At 42.3% G+C, this 22890-nt stretch overlaps 1 protein-coding gene across 1 annotated transcript; it reads right to left on the bottom strand.

Annotated features, from left to right (window-relative positions):
* Positions 1–453: 453 nt before the first annotated feature.
* Positions 454–15965, bottom strand: HPRT1 (hypoxanthine phosphoribosyltransferase 1). The gene is made up of 9 exons (XM_069867331.1): positions 15846–15965; positions 13676–13782; positions 12376–12559; positions 7199–7264; positions 6211–6228; positions 4702–4784; positions 3912–3958; positions 2000–2076; positions 454–1396 (listed from the first exon to the last, which is right to left on the bottom strand). Exons 1-9 carry the CDS (start codon positions 15870–15872, stop codon positions 1349–1351), a joined length of 657 nt encoding a protein of 218 aa, XP_069723432.1. The 5' UTR covers positions 15873–15965; the 3' UTR covers positions 454–1348.
* Positions 15966–22890: the final 6925 nt, after the last annotated feature.

The raw sequence follows: 22890 nt of genomic DNA, 5'->3' as shown, positions 1-22890 counted from the left end.
AAATCTTTCAAAAGAGGCCAACAAACGCTTCCATGTGTAGTAAGCACAAAGCAGCACTATATCCGAGCATATAGAAGAATCCACATGCAGAAGCAGAAGTGTGTAAGCTAAGAGACAGGAAAGCACGGCCCAAGGACAAGGTGTGCGAGGGGCTGCCGTGGTTAGAATTAGACTCGACACAAACAGAGGTGTTGAAGAAACAAACTGTAATGATTACTTACAAAATCACTGCATGCTTTTTTCCACTGTGTGTATGTTTAATGAGCCAAAGCAGAACAAGGGACAGTGCTTAAACAATTTTCTCTGAAATGTAGTCTAGTTATAGAATATGGAGGTGTGTTTCCATTTTTTCCCCCAGGGCAGTATCATCCCTCAGAGATAAGATAAGATTAATTTAAAAGCTCTACAGAGCCTCCACTATCAGAAATGCTTATGAAAAATACTACTGAGAAGAAAACTTCAAGAGCACTTTAATATACAGAACAAGTGGCATAGATGTATGGGGCTTCCTTTAAAGAGACAACCTTTATTTGAAGTACTTTGCTTTGTAGTTCTTATAAAGTAAACATTACAATACTTTTTTTCTGCAAATATATTAAAATTGTTTAAATTCAAAAGGCAATTCCACTGGCTGATGGATATTTTTAAAGCAAAAAAAATCTGACAGAAACAGGCAGCTCAACCAAAACTAGATTTTAAACATTCTGTTTTGTCATTCCATCTCCTTTATAAAAGAAAAAAACAAACAAACAAAACAAAACATTTTTCACCCAGACTTCCTTTACAGCAATAAGGCAACTCCAGAAGAACTGAATGAGCTCCCTGGAGATTACAGATACTGTAACTGGCTGCTCCTCATGCTTTAGAACACCCAAAGGTACAACTATCATTAATCACAATCACATTTGTGCATTAAAATACAAAACTTAAATTACAGATTTCAAAAATATTACTAATAGACTTCCCTATCATAAAATGTTTTACATTTACAGTACTTGAACTATTTCAGTTCTGGGTTGATGAGGTTTAAGCAATTTACGACTGCGCGAGTTAGACTCTGGAGCTCACAAACAGCACAACCCAACCAGGGGCAGCAATAGTCGGTAGAGTCATAGTGCAAATCAAAATAAGGAGTGCAGAGTTGCACTAGTTCTTTACGTTTCTAAAATATAAATGAACAAGACAAGCTCTTATATTGTACATGCAATAAATTATAGTTAGCGTATGACAATGAGGCTGGAGAGTTCTACCATTTTAGCCGGTGTACCAGAGTTGAAGCCTGTGAAAGATAGGACTCGGTAAACAAAACATTTCAAAGCTCTGTTGTCACAGCACTTGAACTGTGCTTTCATGCTTTGTACTTCTGCTTCCCTGTCTCACTGATCACACAGATATGCTGGAAGAAAATAAAATAAAAAGCTCCTGTTAGAAAAGTAATGCAAGAGACCGAAGTTTTACATCCACATTCAATAACATGCTTCTGAAAAAATACAAGCATGCACGTTTCAGTAAAAAAGAATCTTGTGGTACTGTTTATGCAGAACAACTCATGTCTTCTTTTGTCTAAAACTTAATCTCAACATTTCCTTCTTTCTCCTACCTCTAATTGCCCCCAATATCTGTTGGATCTGGTGCGACCCAGATGAAGAATTAATGACTTAGGAAAAAAATAAACCCCTCTTAAATTCAAGGGTCTCTCTTCTCTAAGTCTCACATAACTAAGCGAATGCACTTCTTTGCTGTAGAATTCTGGTAAGATAAGAAAACTTCACGTTATTTCAAAGCTGACAAGAGATTTGCAGCCTCCTTTTGGCATGCAACAAATTAATTTCTAGTTTCAGAAGAACTCCAGGGTTTGCTCTCATCGCTGCTCCATCAATGGAACAGACCTGCACACAAACCATGATTTAGTGAGGAGGGAGAGTGATGTGAGGAGACTTCCCTTCCTTCCTCCTCCCTAGTTTTATATGGGCAAAAACATACGGGAAAAATTACTTACGTTCAAATCTCTAAAGTATTCATTGTAATCTAGGGCGTATCCCACAACAAATTTGTCTGGCACTTCAAAGCCAACAACTGAAAAAGACCATAAGTCACCAGTATGTTAGAAAAGAACTTCCTAGAGTTCACTAGATCTTTTCAAAGAGGCAATCTGGAATTGTAGAGACATGTAAGCATCCTAATTAATTTTATTTCTTCCACTCAAGTACCCTCAGATTAATATTTGATCTATTTTTAAATTTTAACTTACTTAATGTATCAACTAAAGCAAAACTAAATAGATGTATTTATTGGTTCTCATGCAGCAGCGTGGTGCTAGCACGCAGTCTGCTACAAATGAAGCACTTAAATCTTCAGACAGGGTATTATTATCAGAACATAAAACTCCTTGACAATTTCCTGCGACTTTTCACTACCTACACAAAAAGAGCCAATTCACCTTTGAACACTGCCTTGAGGGACTCCATCCTTGCGACTTGCAGGCCTGATAGGTAGGAATATACCAAGGTATAGAAAACAGTGAGGAATAAAGAGCACACTGTTCTTTAGAGTCACTTGCAGGTTTCAGAAAGAGGCGGGGGTTTTTTTTTGCGTTTGGTTGTATTTTCTCCCTTCCAGAGAAGCTGCCTAAGAACAGGACATCAGCTATTCCACAGATTGCCTAAAGAGCTCTAGCAGGACAATTCGCATGGGCTCCAGAAGTATCACTGCAACCTGTCCACACACACACTAGAAAATTACCAAAATACATTCAATTATATAAAACATGAATTTCCAAATGGCTTTCCCCCCTCGTGCTGAAATGAAAGACTCCTGAGCACAGGAAAGTTTTTCTCTCCATGGCTACAATTAGCATCTATAAGAAAATTGGGAGAGAAGTTGTACAATTCAAAGAACAGGCTGTGTGCACTTTTGGAAAAATTAAGGCAATGTTCGGCATCTACTTGGCTTTGCAATACAGGGATAAATTGCAGGCCGGGCCATTACTGCCCTGTCTCTTCTTTCAGAGCTCACGTGTTCTGCACTGAACAGGTTGTCTCTGAGGACAGATGGCAAAACAAGTCCTCTGCTGCAAGATGCTCGAAAGGCAGCCCATTAACCCAGCTAAGCCTATAATAAGATCTCGGGAACGAGGGGCATCCTTGACAACAGAAACACCTCAATTAAGCTTTAAGGCATTGAAAAAACTTCAGTTCCAGAATATTGTACAGTGCTGGGAAGGAGGAGTAGGAGGATGAGATTCTGCTGCTAAATTGCCTCCACCTCCACAGTGAAAGCACATGGTCCAGATTAGCAGGAATGTGGCCTCTGGAACAGGGTTAAAACACACAGCTCTTCCCAAGGCAGGAGCAGCTGGCACTCTGGTACCACCGTCTGCTGTGGAGGCTACTCCTTTCTTTTAGTCTTGGGACAGACAGGAGAAAATGGAGTAGTTCAGATGCTTAGACATAACTGGGTTTGTGCCAGTTTAGGCATCTCAGCAAAGTAAACTTTTATCAGAGCCGCTACCCTGTGTGGTGTCCTGCATTCCTGGGGACACCCAAAAAGTTATAAGGTGGCTGGGTTTAGGCCAAACCCAAAACACTCCCAAAGCATCAAAGGTGAATGAGGCAAATTCTGCTGACCAAAGCATTTGACTACATGCAAAGCTGGGAGAACTTGCACAGGTGTAACCTGGACCAAAATATAGTAAAATGCTAGAAAAAGTCAAGATCAAAAAGGATCACATCAAATCTAGATTAACTCCGTCAAAATACATTCCAAATATTTAAACTCCCTAAATAAAAGCAAAATCTATCAAGAATTATCAGTGAAAACTTATCCGGAACATCCTTGGACTTTGACCAAAAGGCACACAATACACTGACATACTTTTAAAAATTAGTAACAGTTGTCAAAAAGTCACTTACAGTCTGGCCGATATCCCACGCTTCGAGGAGTTCTTTTCACCAACAAACTGTCAAATAAAACCAATGTAAAATTGAAACATGGAAAAGCACCAGGTACAAATGTCTAAGACTGTTTCAATGACAGACAAGCCAAATTTGGCCTGAACGCGCATAACTGAAAGCGTAACCACACGTATTTTAAGCTATTATTTTATTTGCAGGTGATCATAATGACAAAATCAAACCTTGCTAGAATCATGGACAGTTTACAGCCTAAAGGAAGAATGACATTTTTTCTCCCGCCAGAGAAAAATTCTCAACAGCCTCACCTTCAGCCTTCATTCACCTCCAGATTATCAGCAAGAAGCGCTGTTCTCGTATGTCTAATGACAGCTTTGACATTGTTATGGCAACACAACTGATTAGATACTACACACAGCTCCGCTTTATCTCTAATCCCCAGCAATCATTATGCTTTTATTGTAAAATACACAACCACAGCAGAGCAGCGCGAAAGATGCAATGTAAACAGAAATCAGAAGAATGTTGATATTAGTTAATAATACAATATTACCCTCAACATTTCTCATTAGTTCCAAGTTATCTAATTATAAAATGTTTTGAAACTAATTGATTAAAGATGTAACTAAGTAGAAAAGCCTGGAAGAGCATATGGTTGGGTGACTCTTGCAGAATGACCTCTAAAGCTCAGCTCTATTACGCACACCACACAAACAATAATTTTCTTCCTCCCATTATGTGTTATTTTTAAGATGAAATACAGCACAAATAATCATCATTAAAAATTTACCTGGCTACTTTCACCATCTTTGGATTATACTGCTTAAGTAGAGACAGCAACGTTTTCATTGTTTTACCAGTATCAATTATATCCTGAAAATAAAAAAACTCATGTGAGAATATTAAACATGTCAGAGCAGCATTTTCAAGTTTCTACTACAGAAATTGCTCATGTGTAATAGCATGAAAATATGCCAAAATACCGCTCATGATAAATACAGGTGACATGTAAAACCACGTACTTAAGCAACTCTGACACACATTAACAATAGTTATTAATTGTAGTGGATAACTATGACTGTTACTGAACTATGACCTTCTTGGCTCCTTCTGGAGATTTTATGGCTTGCGCTCCTTGCAGCTATTAGACAACCAATGTTTAATTTGAATAGGATAAGAGTAGTCTTGCTGTTGAGCTGGTACAGAGACAGATGTAAACAACAGAAAGAAAAGTTGGAAGAGAAGATAGTCAGAACAACTCATTATTGCAATGACTGAAGCAAAATATACTTCAAAAGACACCACTGGTCCCACAGATGACCGCTGCCTGCAAACTATTTTGGTAGGAGTTTTGAAACTGAATGTGGGATAATGTAACCTCCTCAAATTAAAAAAACACACCATACATAAGCCCCATGTTTTGTGGGAGGAAACATCTTTTCCCCTTGGCTGCTGAATCAGTTGCCACAGTTGTTTCTTTGCTCACGAACAAGCCATTTCCATTACTTGGACCCTTAAGAAATCATTAGACTGCACGTCCATTTTTCCTGTCCTGCTGCTTCCCTATCCTGAAACCAGCAATCTTACTCAAGAACGTCCTTTGTTGAAGTAATAGTTACTGAATATAAGGAACACTGTCCATCAAGAAAGAGGTATGAAAGCAAGATTAAGCAACAGCACCTACTAGGAGATCAAACCAAGGTGTATTGTAGCTGGTATCATCCGAAGAACCACAAGGCAGAACAATGGGAATCTGGCAATTGCAAAATGCTCGTGAAGAATCAGTGCTCTCTGTGTCACTATTCTCTAACCAAATTACACACAAGGACAATGGGCTTAGATCAATTTTTCACATAATTTAGGATATTCCTACTAGGAACTTCTTTCTATTCCTGCAGCTTACATTTCCTAGCTTACTGTTATAAACCCAGAAAAGTAATATGCTTTATATCACTTTGTTCAGGCTATTTTTTAAATGAAAAGATATACAGACAGATAGAAAGAAAGAATAGAATAGAATAAAATTAAAGACATTTTAGAATTGACAGAATACCAGAAAACAAAGTGAATGCAAAAAATTATACATGGATGTTTTCATTGTTGGATGTGGCAGTCCAGTACAACTTGAGAGTTCAAAGCACAGGTCATTTCAAATTCAGAGCCCAAGTGCAAAATTCAGGCCTAGAATCAGAAGCCTTGACACCAGAAACTGTAAGCTTGCCGGCTTAAGAACAACTCATGTTAGAACTCTTTCACCAGTGACATATTAGAACATATTAGAGTGAAACATAATACTTACTTCTACAATCAAAACATTCTGGTGGGAAGAAAAAGAAAAAAGAAAAATCCATTAATACCTAGAGAATATGCTGTTTCTTATAGGTATTAATCTCTAACTTATTAATATTCATTGCAGTTAAATATTTGTTCCAACACGTTTACAAATACAACAGCAAATTCTATGCAGTTAACGTTTCTGATGCTCTACTAACAATTATCTGGCAATGAGATTCTACTTAACATCTCATGCTGAGTACAAAGTGGTCTTTAAATTATTTAGACCGAGAGAATTCTAGATCCATGCAAAAGAGATCAAACCAGAGTCTACACAATTCTCATTCTTCTAAAGCACGCTATAGAGACACATACGATTCTTTCTTACATACACCCTTTATATTGAACAGTGACACACATCTTAAAGATCATGTATGCGTGGAGAAGGGGAAGGTAATGCGTTCTGACAGAGCAGGAGGCACTGATGCTTTAAACCCAGACATCTGGATCAATGATCTCCACAGAGTCACTGGAGAAAAGCAGATGCCCAGTTCACATTCTCCCATTTCTTTCTCTTGTCACTGCCCCAGCAGAAAGCTCCGTTCCTAACCTGGCTGCATGTTACACATCTTGACAGTATGAATTCCCATCACTACTTCAGTGAAACATCAACATAGCGAATAAATAATGCTGCCGTCTTCTAAAGGTAGCTTGTAGATGACAACCTACACAAGATTATTCTTCTCAGGCACTGCAGAAAAACAAATCTTGTAAACTTTGCTGACACTGAAGACAGTGAACAGGGCTTTTTTTGTTAAGCTCAGACTAAACTGATGGCTTTGGTGCAGTTTATCCACTCTCCTAGTATACAGTAGCAAATATTAAAATGAAACTCTTCTGTTTTCATTTATTTTAACTTTACAACCTAAGCACTAAAAGAGCAGCCTTAAAACCAAGCAGGTATGCATGTTCTTTAGTGGTTTTGTTTGTTTGTTTTCTACATAGAGTCATACCTTTCCAGTCAAGGTTGAGAGGTCGTCTCCACCAATGACTTTTATATCTCCAGTTGACTGATCATTCTAAGAAAAACAGGAAGGTGAGCGTTAGTGCTACCAGGATTCAAATCATGCTTTTTCCTAGTATCACATCTGCCAAGTTCATCACCAGTAAATGTTAATGCATTAACAGCATCTCTGTATTAACCAAGAAAATACAAGCGATCAAATTCAAAGATGGTATTTCAGACTAAAGATCGTTAGAAAAGAGATCTGCATAAACGCAGGCACCATCTCTCATCTGTGACCATCATATATACATATGTGTCTGGAAAGATACAATTTGCTATGCATTCCTGACAGACATGGAAAGAAGACAAAAAGCACTTTGGTTTCCAAGCTGCATGCTGCTATACAGCCACTAATCAACATTTTGCTTTAGAAAATGCTTTAGAAAGCCTTACTCTTCAAATAAGAATAAGCAATTGCACCAATTGTAACAGCAAACAAATCGCAGATTGATCATTAGAAATATAAGCTACAAAAATAACCAGAAAAGCTTATGTTCACCTATTTTACAAAAAATACTGGTAACAAATTACTTCATATAGCAATTGAACAGCCACATAAGTACACCAGGACTGCAACACAGCATTTTGCTTCAGTAAAACTAAACTTTGATACAAACATAAATGAAGTGCTTTATGAGCAAGTTCCAAACAGCTACCAGGAGCACCACAGAGGTCTTTGCAGTTTATTTAATGTCATTCAGCTTTAAACACTTGACAGTGTCTCACTTGAAGCACAAGCATGTTGCGTGGTTGTGCAGCACAACAGCAGTTCCTTCCCCAAACCCAGGAAGGGCAGATGCCTGAGAGGAAGAAAAGGGAACAGAGATGCAGCCACGCACAGCAGCCAGTGCCTACAGACACACTAAGACCAATATTGATGCTATGTGAATTGTAGGCAAAAATCAAAACTGTTATCACAAAAATGGGGAAACAAATTATTTAGAAGAGGTACAAAGTACACAATGAATAACACTGGGACGACAGTAAAGAGAAAACATTAAAATCCTTTGGACAGTGGTGTCAATGATCTATGATAAAGAACTGCCGAGCACTAGGCATGTAAAAGCAGATGGTAAGACTAACAGATATTTTCCCTTTACGATTCTTATGATGCAACATTAAAAAATCCAAATAAATTATTAGAATTGATATCTTTTAATTTTTACCCCACGTGCTTTAAAGAAAATATTTTACACTGAAGCACCATGTTTCATTACTACTAGGAACATTCATTTTTGATTAACAGTCAACTGCTTCAATGTTTTCGTAACGGTGCAAACAATAACTAAACCAAACAGCATCAATGTCACTGTGCTGAAAAAGTTAGAAAAAAAAAAAATGTCAAAAACTATGGCTGTTTGACCCGATGGGTACACACACAGCCATTGAATGCATGAGATACCAGCTAGATCAACCACAAAAATATGATTCAGTTAAACACAGCCTTCATAAAGCTGAAGGACATTTCAGCTGCCTTAAAATTATCTTAAAGTGTCAGCTTCTTTAAGTTTTTCCTTGTTTATGTTACAGGATTCTCTCTTATCTATTCCTACACTAATAGGAATTTCATCCTCCTTCCATGGAAGAATGTAAAACAACATCATTCCTTACAAAACAATTATGGAGAAAGAGGTTACTGGTATTTGTTCCATTAAAATTACAAGCACAGACAACAGACTGGTACTCCTTGGTATATGGGTAAGATCAGGCTCCTGATGATCTATCTGGCTACAAAGCAACTCACCACACTCGATCAAGAGCACCACAAACTGCAGGTTACTGTAAACATTTGGATTATGTATATTAAACATGACGACCAGCAGTCTAACCTAGAGAAACTCTCCTGCTCCTTCCCACCAAAAAACATACATACTGCTACACTTTTTAATGCAAAACATAAATCTCCATTGGCACAAACCCCCACATTCCTATGCAGGTATTGAGTTCCTAAGCAATTAAAGGATAAAAAACAGCTAATGAATTTCCAACACTGGTTATAACCAGATTTCCATTGGAAAGAACTTTGTTTAATAATTAAGCAACACTTTAATTATCTTCAGGAGAATTATTTCTGATTTCAGTACTGGTAAGACTTTAATGCTTTGTGGTTTAACACAAAGAGTTTTACTGTTGAGATCCATTTTCCCTGCCTCCCCGTTGTCACTGCTAGAAAACAATAATGCTTTACAGATTTTAACACCTGACTCAAGTGACTCCAAGATCACCTTTTAAAAAGGCATTTTAAGTTCCTTATAGTATTTGCTGTAAGGCTTAGTTATCAGAGATCTTTCACAACACTGTCGTGACCAGCCTAACCAGAGGTCACCGTGTGCTCCACTGAAAATCCATCTTTGCCCGAGTGACAGTGCAACATTCACTGTCTTCTGGCTGCCCTTCATGACTAGATGAGCAACATTTGCTCATTTACAATTTTAAATGCAGAAGATTGAGGAGCCATGCTTCTTTTAGCACAAGCAAAATAAACTATTTGTCAAGAATACCAGGATCTGGGTCTGTTCATAAACACTATCTTTCCATTTCTTAACAGCTTGCCAGATCATTAAAATTCATCTGTAAGGACTCGGAAAGCTGGAGTTACGAGCAAAGTTTAATCACTGCTTGATCATGTCAGTATTCTTAGAGAATTATTTTTGGGTGCAGAACAGTATGAACTTTGCATTGCAACACAAAAAAACCCATATGCTTGTAAATATTAAATGATCAGTTTGAAATAAGAATAGAACCTCAATTATATCAATTTCAAAACCATTACACAAGTTCAGCTGCTTTGTTTATGCTACCAGGGTATTTTTAACATCTTTTATCCAGTCAGTAAAGGCTGGCAGCATGATCTACTCATCGCATCCAAAGACAGAGACAAGAGAGCGAGCTCCACTTCCAACTGTCCGTTACGGTTGGTAATGGTTTTCACATCACTAACAACGTGGATCTTTCCATCTAGTAAAGCACAGATAAAAACCACAAAGCAAATTTAGCATTTTGACACCATTAATGATGGGAGACCTAGTCAATCCGCTACAGACTTGTTCACGCTAGGACAATCTTATCCAGCCTATCAAGTTAGGCGATCTCAATGACAGAAGCCTGGATATTAATAACCACCTAAGTGATTCCACAGAAATGAACTGCTCGTAAATACTGTAGTGGGGGCATCAGGTCACAGGAGCTCCTCGCTCATCTAGAACAAGAAAATATTCTTTTACAGACTTGGCTGACAAAAGCAAAAACTCTGAAGCCAACACCTCAAGGAAAACATTCTGCTTAGACAGCTTTCTGTCTAAATTTCAGTGCTTTTCTCTTCATCTACTTGTTTTTACCACAAAACCAGGCTTTTAATTCTCATAAAACTTATTTTGCTGCTCACTCCCTTATTAAAATCACGGCATTGTAGTTCTTCAGAGTAATAAACAAAAGCAGGTGTAGCACAGAAACGAACCAAAGTACACCTGACATCAGTATGAGCAAAGAAAACGTGTATAACAAGACAGTCTAGCTTTTTAGCAGAGGTCCTTTTTCCAGGTGTTTCAAATCATTTCTCCAATAGTTTTTTCCAAGCTAGTCAGAAAGTGGAGAGAGTAAGAGGGTGTAATCTTCATACTGGTTTCTAAACAAGTCAAGTAAGTTAACGGAATTGTTCCCTGAAGGAAGCAGAAGACAATTTCCTCAACAAAAAAAAGGTGGGAGTCATTGTTTCCTATCTTTTAACATGTTCTCCAGTAACAGTGACACTCAGCTTTTTGTTGTGGCTTTTTCAGGTGGAATATATGAGCATGTGGTGGCTTAGTTACACGGACCAGCAGAAGGAGCCTGAATCTTTTGGAGGGGGAGGAGAATGAAAGGGTATCCAGTAGCTCTGGCCTGCCGTTTTATACATGGTGTACAAGCACAGAGAGTGCCTTGTGAGATAAAACCATAGGCTGGCACGAACTCTCCTGCCCAGCCTTGTGTCCTCGATAAAGAGCATAGCTAAATCACTGCCTTGAGTTCAGCAAAGGTGAACGTGGTTTCCAGGTAACCCTTGGATGGCGAGCTGTGCATATGCCTCGGGCGGCCAGGACTGCTCGTTCTACAAGCAGAGTTGACCAAAGTTCCACACAGTTCCAGGCCTCGCCATGAAACGTTAACAGAACAATCAGCAGCCATCATCAATTTATGAAGTTCTTTGACAGTCCAAACTAAGTCTGCAGTAACTCTATCACAGTTTAATGAAATGAAGGATGAAGTAGAGTTTCCAATTCAGTAATCTGTTTTTTTTCTACTGGAATAGGCACTCGTCTACAACTGCAACAAGCAGTTTATACTGCTGACTTGAATGCAGACTTGCTGAGACAGAACTAACAGCATAACCTTAGAAAACAATTTATTCAAACACTCTAAACTGAAACAAAAAAAGTAATTTATTTCCATCTACAGATAGTCTTAGGGAACAAATCATAAATATCTAAAAGACTTGGCTGTCAGTTAAGGCAGGAAGCACACAGTACTAATCTACACCTCCTCCTTTGTTTGACCTGCACAACATAATCTCGTGCTTTCTTCTATAAAACTTAACAAGTTACAGAATGTTCAATTTCCCTGTGAAGTTAAACCCCTGTGTTCAGAATGAAAACAGATCATTTTGCAAAAATAAAACTAATTCTGTTCATTGTTTGGTCGAGCCAAACAAAAGAAGAGGCAGGGAACTTAAGCGTAACCATTTTCCCAGCTTTGAAGTGTTCCTGTCCAATGAACGATGTCCAAGCCGCAGAACCTCCCAGAATTATTTTTTTATAACTTTAGTTGCAGGAGAATTCTCTGCATTATTCTAGAGCCACAGTTTTAGAGATTGGGTAGCAGGGAAAAAAGAAAACTGCTTAACAAGTAAAGGACATGGAAAGGGTGTCTCTGCTCTGCATGAGGATTCTACTGGGCTGCAGAGATAAAGGTCTAAAAGAAAACACCATATAGTAAGGCAGAGAAAAGTAAATTAGCTTGACTCTTAATTCCCTTAGTTATTTGCTAAACATTAACACACTCTGGCAGCAGCAATATTAAAACACCTCTGTTAATAATTTGAAGTTAGTCAAATTTATGTAAAAATTGCAGTGTTGCAGAGATACTTACACAATAACTCTTCAACCTAATGAAGTCCACAGTCATGGGGATTGATTTGTCACTGTTTCTGTTCAGTGCTTTGATGTAGTCTAATAAATCAGCAAAAAATTTATAGCCACCCTTGAGTACACAGAGTGCTACAATGTGGTGTCCTCCCATGCCCTTCATGATTTCTCGTGCCAGCCTCTCCGTCCTATATGAAACCAAGGAAGAGTTATCAGTGACAATACACCTCATCTGCTCACTATCGCCACAGCATTTCACACCACTAACGTGTACTTCAAACCTGGAAATGTGTTTTGCTCAGAAATATTTGCCTACCACTTCAGTCACTTTTACACGTTATTGGTCAACAAGGTTTTGTTTTTCAAGGTTAAGCTAACAGCAGCGCTGCCAAGCACCTCTGTGTTCAAACATCACACTCTGCCAAAGCAATGGCTTTAAATTGGAACGGGAAGATTTAGATTAGACCTTAGGAAGAAATTCTTCACGATGAGGGTGGTGAGGCCCTGGCACAAAATGTCAGGGAAGCTGTGGCTGCCCCCGTCCCTGGAGGTGCTCAAGCCAGGCTGGATGGGACCTTTAGCAGCCTGGTCTTGGGGTGTCCCTGCCCATGGCAGGGGAGTGGGAACTGGATGATCTTCAAGAACCCTTCCAACCCAAACCATTCTATGATTCCATGAGTTTGTTGTTCATACTCTTGAAGGGAATTAGCAGCTATTAAACACAACTTAAGGCAAAAATGCCTTACAGGCTTGTGTACTCATTTCTGATCACCCAAGAGAAAACTTGCACAGCATACCACAGATTTCAGCAACCACATAGGTGACAGAATGGTATTTACAGACTAATGTCTTTCCAGAAGGTGAGAGAAAGTTGGACATTATTTATCTGCCACACAAACATGAGAAAGTCTAAGATGATGTGATTATTAATTTACTTTGATTAATACTCCAAGAAAATTCAAGAGGCTATAATTGTTTTCAAACCAAACTGGCACAACAAACAATGTCTTCTAATTAGGCTTTAAGAAGGTAAAATGTCAAAGAAACGCTGGAAAGCAAGCTGCGGATAGCTAGGTATCACAAAATTGTGCTTAAGAATTACAATTTCCCAACAACAGCATATCAGCAAATGCACAACTCTCGGAACCAACAAGAAAGAGTTAATTAGCACTTGTACTTCTAAGTCTCTAATTAAATGTAATCTATTTAGACAGCCACCAGGCAGCAAAACTGTCACTGGAAGATTGTTTATTCCAGTGTCACGGAATCAGCTGGAGCAGCGTACGGTCTGAAGTCAAACCAACCTGTCCATGATGAGCCCATGAGGAATATAGACTTTTTCCAAATCATCTGCATAATGTTTAGGTATGCAGAACAAGTCCAGGTCATAACCTTGTTCATCGTCGCCAATCTGAAAAGGAAAAGGTGAGATTTCTATAAAGGCTTATAGAAAGTCTGTGGTGAGAAACTGCAAGACCTTCGCTTTATTCAGTAAACTCTCAACCCCAGGACACTCATCAGGATCACTTTACTTTCCCTCTATAACAACCTCAATCCTACTGAACACAGCGTGAAGTGTAATTTAACAGAACTTACAGTTCACAAGAGTTGCTTGAAACACTGAATGAGCTGTTGTGCAGCGTGCAGTACAATGCGGGGAAGAAACTAAGTCCTAAAAATGTTCTCCTACATTGCAGAGCGGAAAAATAGAACTACTACACCTCAATTTATCTCTATTTTGTTTAAAAAAAAATCAAGGAGCTTTTGAATAGTTTTAATTTTCCTAGTGTAATGCAAAACCTGCACTTGCAATTGAGCAAGTAGAGGTTAGACACGGACATTTTCCAAATCTCCACAACACTAAATCACAACAAAACACACGAGCCAGCTTTCAGGACAAGACAAGACAGCTACATGAGCACGACGAGCTATGCTGCTGTGAAGCAAGCCTTCTCAGACCACTGCTGGCAAACCATGAAGGTTTGGGATCTTTCAGAATCTGAAATGGAAGCCCTACTTCAGCAACCCGTTCTGCGCAGGCAGATTCCCTGTACGAAACAGGCTGCAATATTAGCAAGCGTGTATTAATTAGGACAAGAGATTAGACAATCATATACATATGATTGTACCAAACACTGCTGAGGTTCAGGGCATACCGTCGCACCAGCATCAAAAATGGCCTTCCCTGAGCCTTAACCCAGCTCCAACGCAAACATGACACTGTATGCTTTGTTTCATCACTCTCTGGTTATGCAGCTGAACGCTATTATGTATAAAATGAAGTTAAGAATTTCCGAGGGAAAACCAAAGCTCATTACTGACAGTTGACCAGGGCAGGTGTTTTAAGTATCCATTCAGGCTACTACTGCCCTCCCAGAACGCAATTCTATTGCGGTGCTCATGGAAGCACTTACCTGGCCTCTCAGCAGCCACCTGTTTACATGGCTTTTTTGTTGTATAAACCCTGAAGAGTACCTCGCATGGAGAATTCCATGAGTATTTCACCCTCCCATCCAAAACAGACCCTGAATGCGCTACCCACACATACGGGTGGGACGGTATTTGAAGAGCGGGATGGTATTTGAGGCAAAAAGGCAGGTCCCTCAAACCACACGGGATATCCCTGTGGTTCAGACCCACCATTATTTCAGCGCTGCCTCCTAAACCTCTCCTTCTGCATCTGGTAGGGAACGGGCCCTTCCTACAGATTTTGTCGGGGTGTTTTTTTCGGACCGTGGGTATTTTCAGTACCAATGGGGGCCGGCAGAGCTCTCAGCCACGAGGCACCACGTGTTCCGTCAAAAACAACCCGAGCAGGGGCCGCGAAGCGCATCCCCCGAAAAAAACCGCACCCAGGGTGCCCCGAAGCCACGGGGACGGGAGGGCGTGCAGGAGCCGCTTCCCCGTCAGTCCCGAGGCACCTCCGGGGGTAGCCACCCCCGGTTCACCCTCCTCGAGGTCTTCTCCCCGAGCACCTCCTGGGATTCACCCCTTGGGGTTCATCTCTCCGAGGTTCAACCCCCCCCGGGGTCCCCCCTTTCTCCCCGAGATTCAACGCCTCCCGAACCCCACCCAGGGCTGCCCCACCTCGAGCCCCTGGGACTCACCCCCAGGATTCACCCCAGCCCCAATGCCCCCGGGATCACCCCACCTCTGACGCCCCCAAGCACCCCCCAAGCTTCACCCCCCAGGATTCAGCTCCCCGAGCCCCCACGCTGCCTCCCACCCACCCCCCCACGATTCCCTCCTCACGCCCCCAGACCCCCTCCCGGGGTTCACCCTCCCGGGACTCACCCCAGCTCCGATCCCCCGGGTTCTTCCGAGCCCCTACGCCGCCCCGAGGGTCACCCTCCTCTCTGCCCCCCCGGGATTCACCCCCCCCGCCCCGGGCGCCCCTCAAGGTGACTCCGCAGGGCGGCGGCTCCCCCCGCGCTCCCTTATCGCCGGGGTGGCGGCGGCGGCGGCCGCACTCACCACGATGCAGGGGCTGGGGGTCGCCATGGAGCGCGGCGGGCGGTGAGGAGGAGCTCGGCGGCGGCAGCGGGCGGCGGGGAGGCACCGCGCCCCGCACGGCCCCGGCACCCCCCTCCCCCGCGCTGCCCGCCCCGCGATGGCCGCACGCCTCACGGCGCTGCCCGCCCCCGACATGGCCGCCGCGGCACCGCCTCCCGCCCTGCCCGCCCCAAGATGGCCGCCGCGCCGCTCTGCCCGCCCCAAGATGGCCGCCGCGCCCCTCTGCCCGCCCCAAGATGGCCGCCGCGCCCGCACCGGCCACGCCTTGAGCGCCGCTCCTTTTCTCCGTCGACCGCTCGGGTTCCCGGGGAAGCTGTGGCCGCCCCATCCCTGGGAGGGTCCAAGGCCGGGCTGGATGGGGCTTGGAGCAGCCTGGTCCGGTGGGAGGTGCCCCTGCCCATCACAGGGGGTTTTGAGGTCCCTTCCAGCCCAAACCATTCTACGATTCTATGTTTATTTTATAATTCAGCGCTGAATCGGGCGCCCTTCTGACTAGGGCATCCCATCTCACAAAAGCAGGAGGTATCTACGCTAGTTTTAGACAAAGAACCATGTAAGCCCTCAAAGAATGTTTATATTTTTAGGTTATCCAACCATGTCTGGAGACTCCCCGCAGGTTATCTCCTGACCTAAACCAACTACATCCTACAAGACGATTAATCACATCAATAGATTCTTGCAGCTCTGAGAGAGCATTTATCCTTTAAGGTTGTTCATCCCTGTCTGGAGATAGTCTGCATGTTATCTTTTGATACAAGACAGATTTATATTACAAGAGTATTAAACAAGCAAATGAGCGGCACCAAAACATATCGATTAATTCTCACAAGTAGAATCATAGAATCATAGAATAACCAGGTTGGAAGAGACCCACCGGATCATCGAGTCCAACCATTCCCATCAATCACTAAACCATGCCCCTTAGCACCTCGTCCACCCGTGCCTTAAACACCTCCAGGGAAGGTGACTCAACCCCCTCCCTGGGCAGCCTCTGACACTGCCCAATGACCCTTTCCGTAAAAAATGTTTTCCTAATGTCCAGCCTAAACCTCCCCTGGCGGAGCTTGAGGCCATTCCCTCTCGTCCTGTCACCTGTCACTTGGGAGAAGAGCCCAGCTCCCTCCTCTCCACAACCTCCTTTCAGGTAGTTGTAGAGAGCAATGAGGTCTCCCCTCAGCCTCCTCTTCTCCAGGCTAAACACCCCCAGCTCTCTCAGCCGTTCCTCATAAGGCCTGTTCTCCAGCCCCTTCAACAGCTTTGTTGCTCTTCTCTGGACTCGCTCCAGAGCCTCAACATCCTTCTTGTGGTGAGGGGCCCAGAACCGAACACAGGATTCGAGGAGCGGTCTCCCCAGTGCCGAGTACAGAGGGAGAATAACCTCCCTGGACCTGCTGGTCACACCGTTTCTGATACAAGCCCAGATGCCATTGGCCTTCTTGGCCACCTGGGCCACTGCTGGCTCATGTTCAGTTGGAAGTAGGAAGGGAAGGGGCTTGTCTGCATCACTGCCCTTCGCGGCATTAGTGTGGGCACAGCCAGCAAGCGGCCATCGCTCTGGGCTGCTACAGGGAACCCCTCGCAGGTGCCGCTCCACGTGTGGCAAAGCAGGGACCAATAGCGCCTTAAAAGTAGGATTTAGTCAGGAACAGAATCATAGAATTTCCAGGTTGGAAAAGGCCTCTTGGATCATCAAGTCCAACCATTCCTATGTCCCTAAACGGTGCCTTTTCACCAAGCAAAGGGAGAGGTGCCTCTCTTCCACCCAGAAATGAAAGGGATCCCCTGCACCCCTGCCATCTCCCTGTTCAGTGGGCACGGAGAACTTAAAGTGCATTTATTAAGTGCATCTTCATTTGATGGAAGATGGGGCTGAGCTGTGCCTCTTAAGTGCTCTCCGTATCTTTAATAGCCTGAAGGAAAAATTTGATATTGAAGAAAAATAGTAAGAGAGCATGAAAATGCCAGGTTAAATCCAGTGGTCCCAAGTGAGGAAAAAGAACCAACAGTGTCAACTTTTTATGTAGGTCTGGTGTTGAGGACAATGCAGCAGTACAAATGGAAATTCACGATTTTTTATGATCCAGCTTAAACAATTATGTATCAGCTGGAGATTTTCCCCTTCTTTCTCTAAGGGGTGGAGACCGAGTTTTCTTTTATGCTGCATAAATACTTGGTGTCTAGAAAAGGATAATGATCCTTAAAAATTATTTTATTCATAAACAGTTGTGGCAATCAACTCCTGATAAGCATCCAGCATTATTACTGTTGGCTCAGAAAGCATGATGGAAGCAGTTTAAGCATTCCTTTGTATCAAACAACCAATTTAAGCAAATTTTCACTAAGCAGCTAGCAAATGCTGTATTATTGCAGCTAGGTATTCAGCTACAGTTTGGGCGGGTTAACTCTGGAGTGGGAGGAAAGAGCCGTTATCAAACTGCCTAGAGCAGCAGAACAAAATACGCCCGGCAGCTAACTAATATCAGGACCATGTCATAACTGGCCTGTTTCCAGAAAGCTGGGAAAAACAGCAGCTGCCCTGTCAAGTTCTGGGAGAGCCTGACTTTAGTGGGCAGTGGGCAGTGCCTGCCAAGAGACCACGCAACCACAGGAGTGTTTCAGGCTCTGCTTTGGTTTTATTTACTGAAGGCATTTCTCATTAATGACCGATATCAATGCCTGCCATTAGAAGTAGCATCCAACGGCACCTTTCTGATTGTGTCTAAAAGTTGGCTTGACTTCCCAGTGGACAAAAGCATTAGTCCTGTTTTGCCCTTCTGGATGAGCAGTTTCTTTGTTCCTCCTGCCAACCAGCACATTTCTAGATTCAGAGCATTCCTGGTCACACTGGCACCCCGTTACGGAGGAAAGAACAATTTACAAATGCAGAAATATTTGCTGTATTGCAGGAAGTTGGTTAGCTGAGATCAGCAGCAGATTTAGTAGATGACCAGTTTTGTTCTTGCTGGTTTGAAGGCCACTGAGCTTTGCAGAGCAGGGTGAAAGGAGGGGGTTCAGAGGTATCTGAGAGCTGCACATTTTCTGGCTGGCTGGTGTGTAAGGCGGGAGAGCCAATGTTCTGATTTCTCTGATATGCACAGCTTTTTAGAAGGCAGAATAATGTAATAAGTATATTCTGTATTTCCTAATTATTTTATCCTCTGTGGCAGTCAGGCATATCTAAGTGCTCAGGCCCAGTGGAGCATGGCTTGTGTGTATATGTTTACTTATTGATTTTTAAAAACCTTGCTTGGTAACTACATGCCCCCAGTGGCTGCATACCTGGAGATAATTGAGTATTCATCATTTGGAAACTCTTGAAACACTGTGCTGAGTCAGATCTTCAGGTCACTGCCCATTCACCAGTTCCCCTCTTCCCCTCATTTGTTCCTCCCAGTTTTGCCATTGCTGCTGGGTGACTCACAGGGAACCAGCAAACTTTATCTGCTGGTTTGTTGTTGCTTTTTTTTCACAAGCCAAGCCTCCTAAAAAAGCAAAGAGCGCGATGATTTTTCTACAGATTAACAACTGAGACAGCAGGACTCCTGTGTGACCAGAAATTAGTCTTTTCCCATTAGTTTAGCATGGGAAAGAATGACAAGTTCAAGGAATATTAAACTGATCCTGGTATGAGCACCAGCATTTTTAATCACAAGGAAAATCAAGAAGGAATATCTTTAGATGATATATAGAGCATACATCAAAATATGAATTTAGCATCCAAGCATCCCATCTTCATCATGACTACAGAGAAATCCCTCCACTCTGATTAGAAGCTTAAATAACCTAAAATTGGGTTTCCCCCCTTGCTCGCGTGCTTTGTGAGGAATGAGCAGGTTTATCTGCGTTCAGCAGGCACCCGAGTGCAGGACCTGCCTGCGAACCCCAGGAAGCATTTCTAAAAAGCAGTAGAAGACAACTAGCTGTGTTGCATGTCTCAGAGCCAGAGACACACGAGGATTGTTTAAAAAATAAACAAATCTGGACCCTGTTGATACCAGCACGGACAAAGGAACCAACAGGCTGTTCTAGGACAGAAACTCGAGAGAAGACAAGAGCAGGTAGCGAGGCTGTGTCAGCAACAGGGGAGAAGAATGAGAAAGACCAGGACGCAGCAACCTGATCCGATAGCTCGCTGGTTGAAGGCTGTATCTGCCGAAGCTCCCAGATCCAGCTGGCACCATCCCAGCACAGACGAGGCATCGGATGGCAAAGCTCACATGCCAAGGGCCCTGCCTCCCATGCAAAGCGTGGCAGCCGTTCAAGTATCTCAGAAATCTTCTCTGGGCAGATTACAAGGGAAGTGGAGACAAAGCACACGCGAGGCCGGGAGGGAACTGCTCTTCAGGACTCCCTTTGCCTTTGCAAGACATTTTGAATTGTAGGGTATAAGCTGGCAAAATCATTTGGATCCTCAAATATTAAACGTTGTTCTAAGAGTAACGCTAGATCCTAAATCTGGATTTGGGCTAAGGGTGCAAGACAGATTGAGATACCTGATAAGGACAGAGTCAGATAGTTCAGTGGAAAAGTGCTTTTAGAAGTCAGTTTTTATTTAAAAGGAGAAATAAATGAATTTATAGGGAATAAAAGTATTTATAGGTAAACAACGAGGCAGCAGGGAGCTAGAATTCATGTTTACTATCTGTTACCCATCCAGAGTCCAGCTTGACCCAGTGGAAAGCTCCTTCAGAAATCTCTCCTCTGAAAACCCCAAAAAACACAGATGTAAAGGGGAAAACTGTTCTCAAATGGACTGCCAGGCCCTATAGCAAGAGGAGAAAACAGGACCTCATCTGAACCCTCTCTCCAGACAGCTAGAAAGCTAAAAGTCCCAGAAAAAGAAATAAGCTTGATGCTTTTTGAATCTCCCTGGCTCCAGACACTAACTCTATTTAGCAAACTGTATGCTCAGTTAATTGTAGAACAGAACACTTGCAACTATAATTGCAGAAATGTAGATACCATAAAGTGCTCAACAGAGGTGACAATAGAATTTTGATTCAAATAACATTATTTTGCCAAACCTCTGCTCTTAATTTTATCTATTAACTGAAATCCACTCCTCAAATTGTAAATCTGTGTTATCTGATGGGCAAATACGAGTTTTACACAGCGATAGGATCAAGAGTTTTTAAATTCAGCAAGGCTTATCTAAGTCTCAGGTTGCTTGATTTCCTCAGAGTCTGGAAAAGTTTTCCAAAACTCAGTTCTCTTCTGGCGTAAATATTGTTTGGCAGCATCAGAAAGGCTTTCCACATGGAAGTGAGACAGACTAGGGCTCCTGTCTCTCTGAACCCCTGCCAAGCGCATCTTAAATTACAAACTTACAGACTGGTGTGGTCCTGTTCTTGATGAGAGTTGAAAAAGAATACAAAGTACAATGACACTGATCTTATGTTTAACTGCCACACAAATCAGATAATTGGATAAGGAGGAGTCAAATAAAAGCTGAGTATTTGACAATGGAAAATCAGGAGGGGAAAAAACAGCTATGCAAAATCACTACGTTTTCACTGATTCCTGTGAAGCAGCTGAAAATGATCCAGAGATTTAATTGCCATCTTGGAAAATATTCTTGCTGCAAATGAGAAATCACAATAAAGAAAAATGGCAATCCTGTTATGTCTAAACAATCAACAACCATTGAAACAAAGAAGTACTTAAATTACAACATCAGTCTTCACAGTCAATATGTACAGAGAATGTGACACGATTTATTTTAGGGCAAGGTGTTGCCACTAATAAGTAGGTAAAACTCACTGGAAAATACGGCAAAACCAAATTGACTCCCAGGCTTCAAGGCCTGAATGACTCACTTCTGTCATTCAGCCCAATTGCCCGCAGAGTCTTGCATCTTGTTTATTCTTTTTGAACTAGTTTCATTTAAGGAACTGACTTTCCAATTTCATATAATCACATCAGGATTTAAGGATGTTCAGTGAACAGGAATTTGGGGAGTTTAGAAACCTTTCGCAGCCCAGCTACTGCTGTTCTTACCTTGCAAGAAAGTACTTCTTGGATACGTTGCCTGAGTATTTCAGTTTTAGATTAAAGGTTACCTCTCTGCTTTGAACTTTACAGACTTTCAGGGATTGCCCGTGCCAGTCCTAACCATGGTTTACATTAAAAAAAAAATTGAGCTTGGATCCCAAGTAAGCTACTTGAACTCTAGGAGAAGCTAAAGTTGATGTAACACAGCAGGGACCAATAAGATTAAAAGTGTTGCTGACCGTGTTCAAGTGACTTCTTGTTTTTGAGAGGTATCTAGGCTTAAAACTGTAAGACAGCTGCATGGCTGCACGCCAGAGGAAGTTCACAGTGAAGCTGTTTGCACAGCATCAACCTATTTTTAGTTCGCAGTAAGGGCGTGAGTTTCTTCCTCCCCTGCCCCAGACTCTGTAACGCCCTCAGTTGGCAGGCAGAGCTTCACGGGAGTCTTTGCACAGGAATATGGAATTTTTTTGGCCAGCAGCATGAAACGGGGTATTACAGATGTGCCAAGCAACATGCACATCTATCCAGGGAACAAAGAGAAGGGTGGCAGAAGCCATGGTTGCTCTTTTCTCATCTGGGATGTTCTTTTAAGAAAAATAAAAGCACAGAAGTTGGTCTAAACAAAGCAAGAGATCGTCTCTGGCAAAAAATTCAGATGAAGGTTTAAGATTTCTGCCACAGTAATTCCATAAAGGTTGGGTAAGGGATAAGTCACTCCAAACTCTGCACATGCAACTAGGAAGCACTGAGGAGTTGCGTGCCCTGATCCCATATTTATGCTCTTATAAAGTACTGCTGTCACTTTGCTGTCACAATAGAAATGGACATTCAATGTATGGGACACATTCACTTAAAAATTTGCAGTACTGATGTACTCCCAAAAATTTGCAATGGAAGAGCAGAGTGCCTTAGGCTGGGTGGTGTTGGAAAGCGTGTGCTAAGCAGACGTGGCCTGCTCTCCCAGAACATCCCAGTCCCCCCCTACATGGGATTACTATCATGAGTGCTATTT

This window comes from Phaenicophaeus curvirostris, chromosome 13 (genome assembly GCF_032191515.1).
Source record: "Phaenicophaeus curvirostris isolate KB17595 chromosome 13, BPBGC_Pcur_1.0, whole genome shotgun sequence".
In the NCBI taxonomy this organism is placed as follows: Eukaryota; Metazoa; Chordata; class Aves; order Cuculiformes; family Cuculidae; genus Phaenicophaeus; species Phaenicophaeus curvirostris.
Note: the sequence above shows the minus strand (reverse complement) of the source record. Positions and strands in the feature narration are given on the sequence as shown.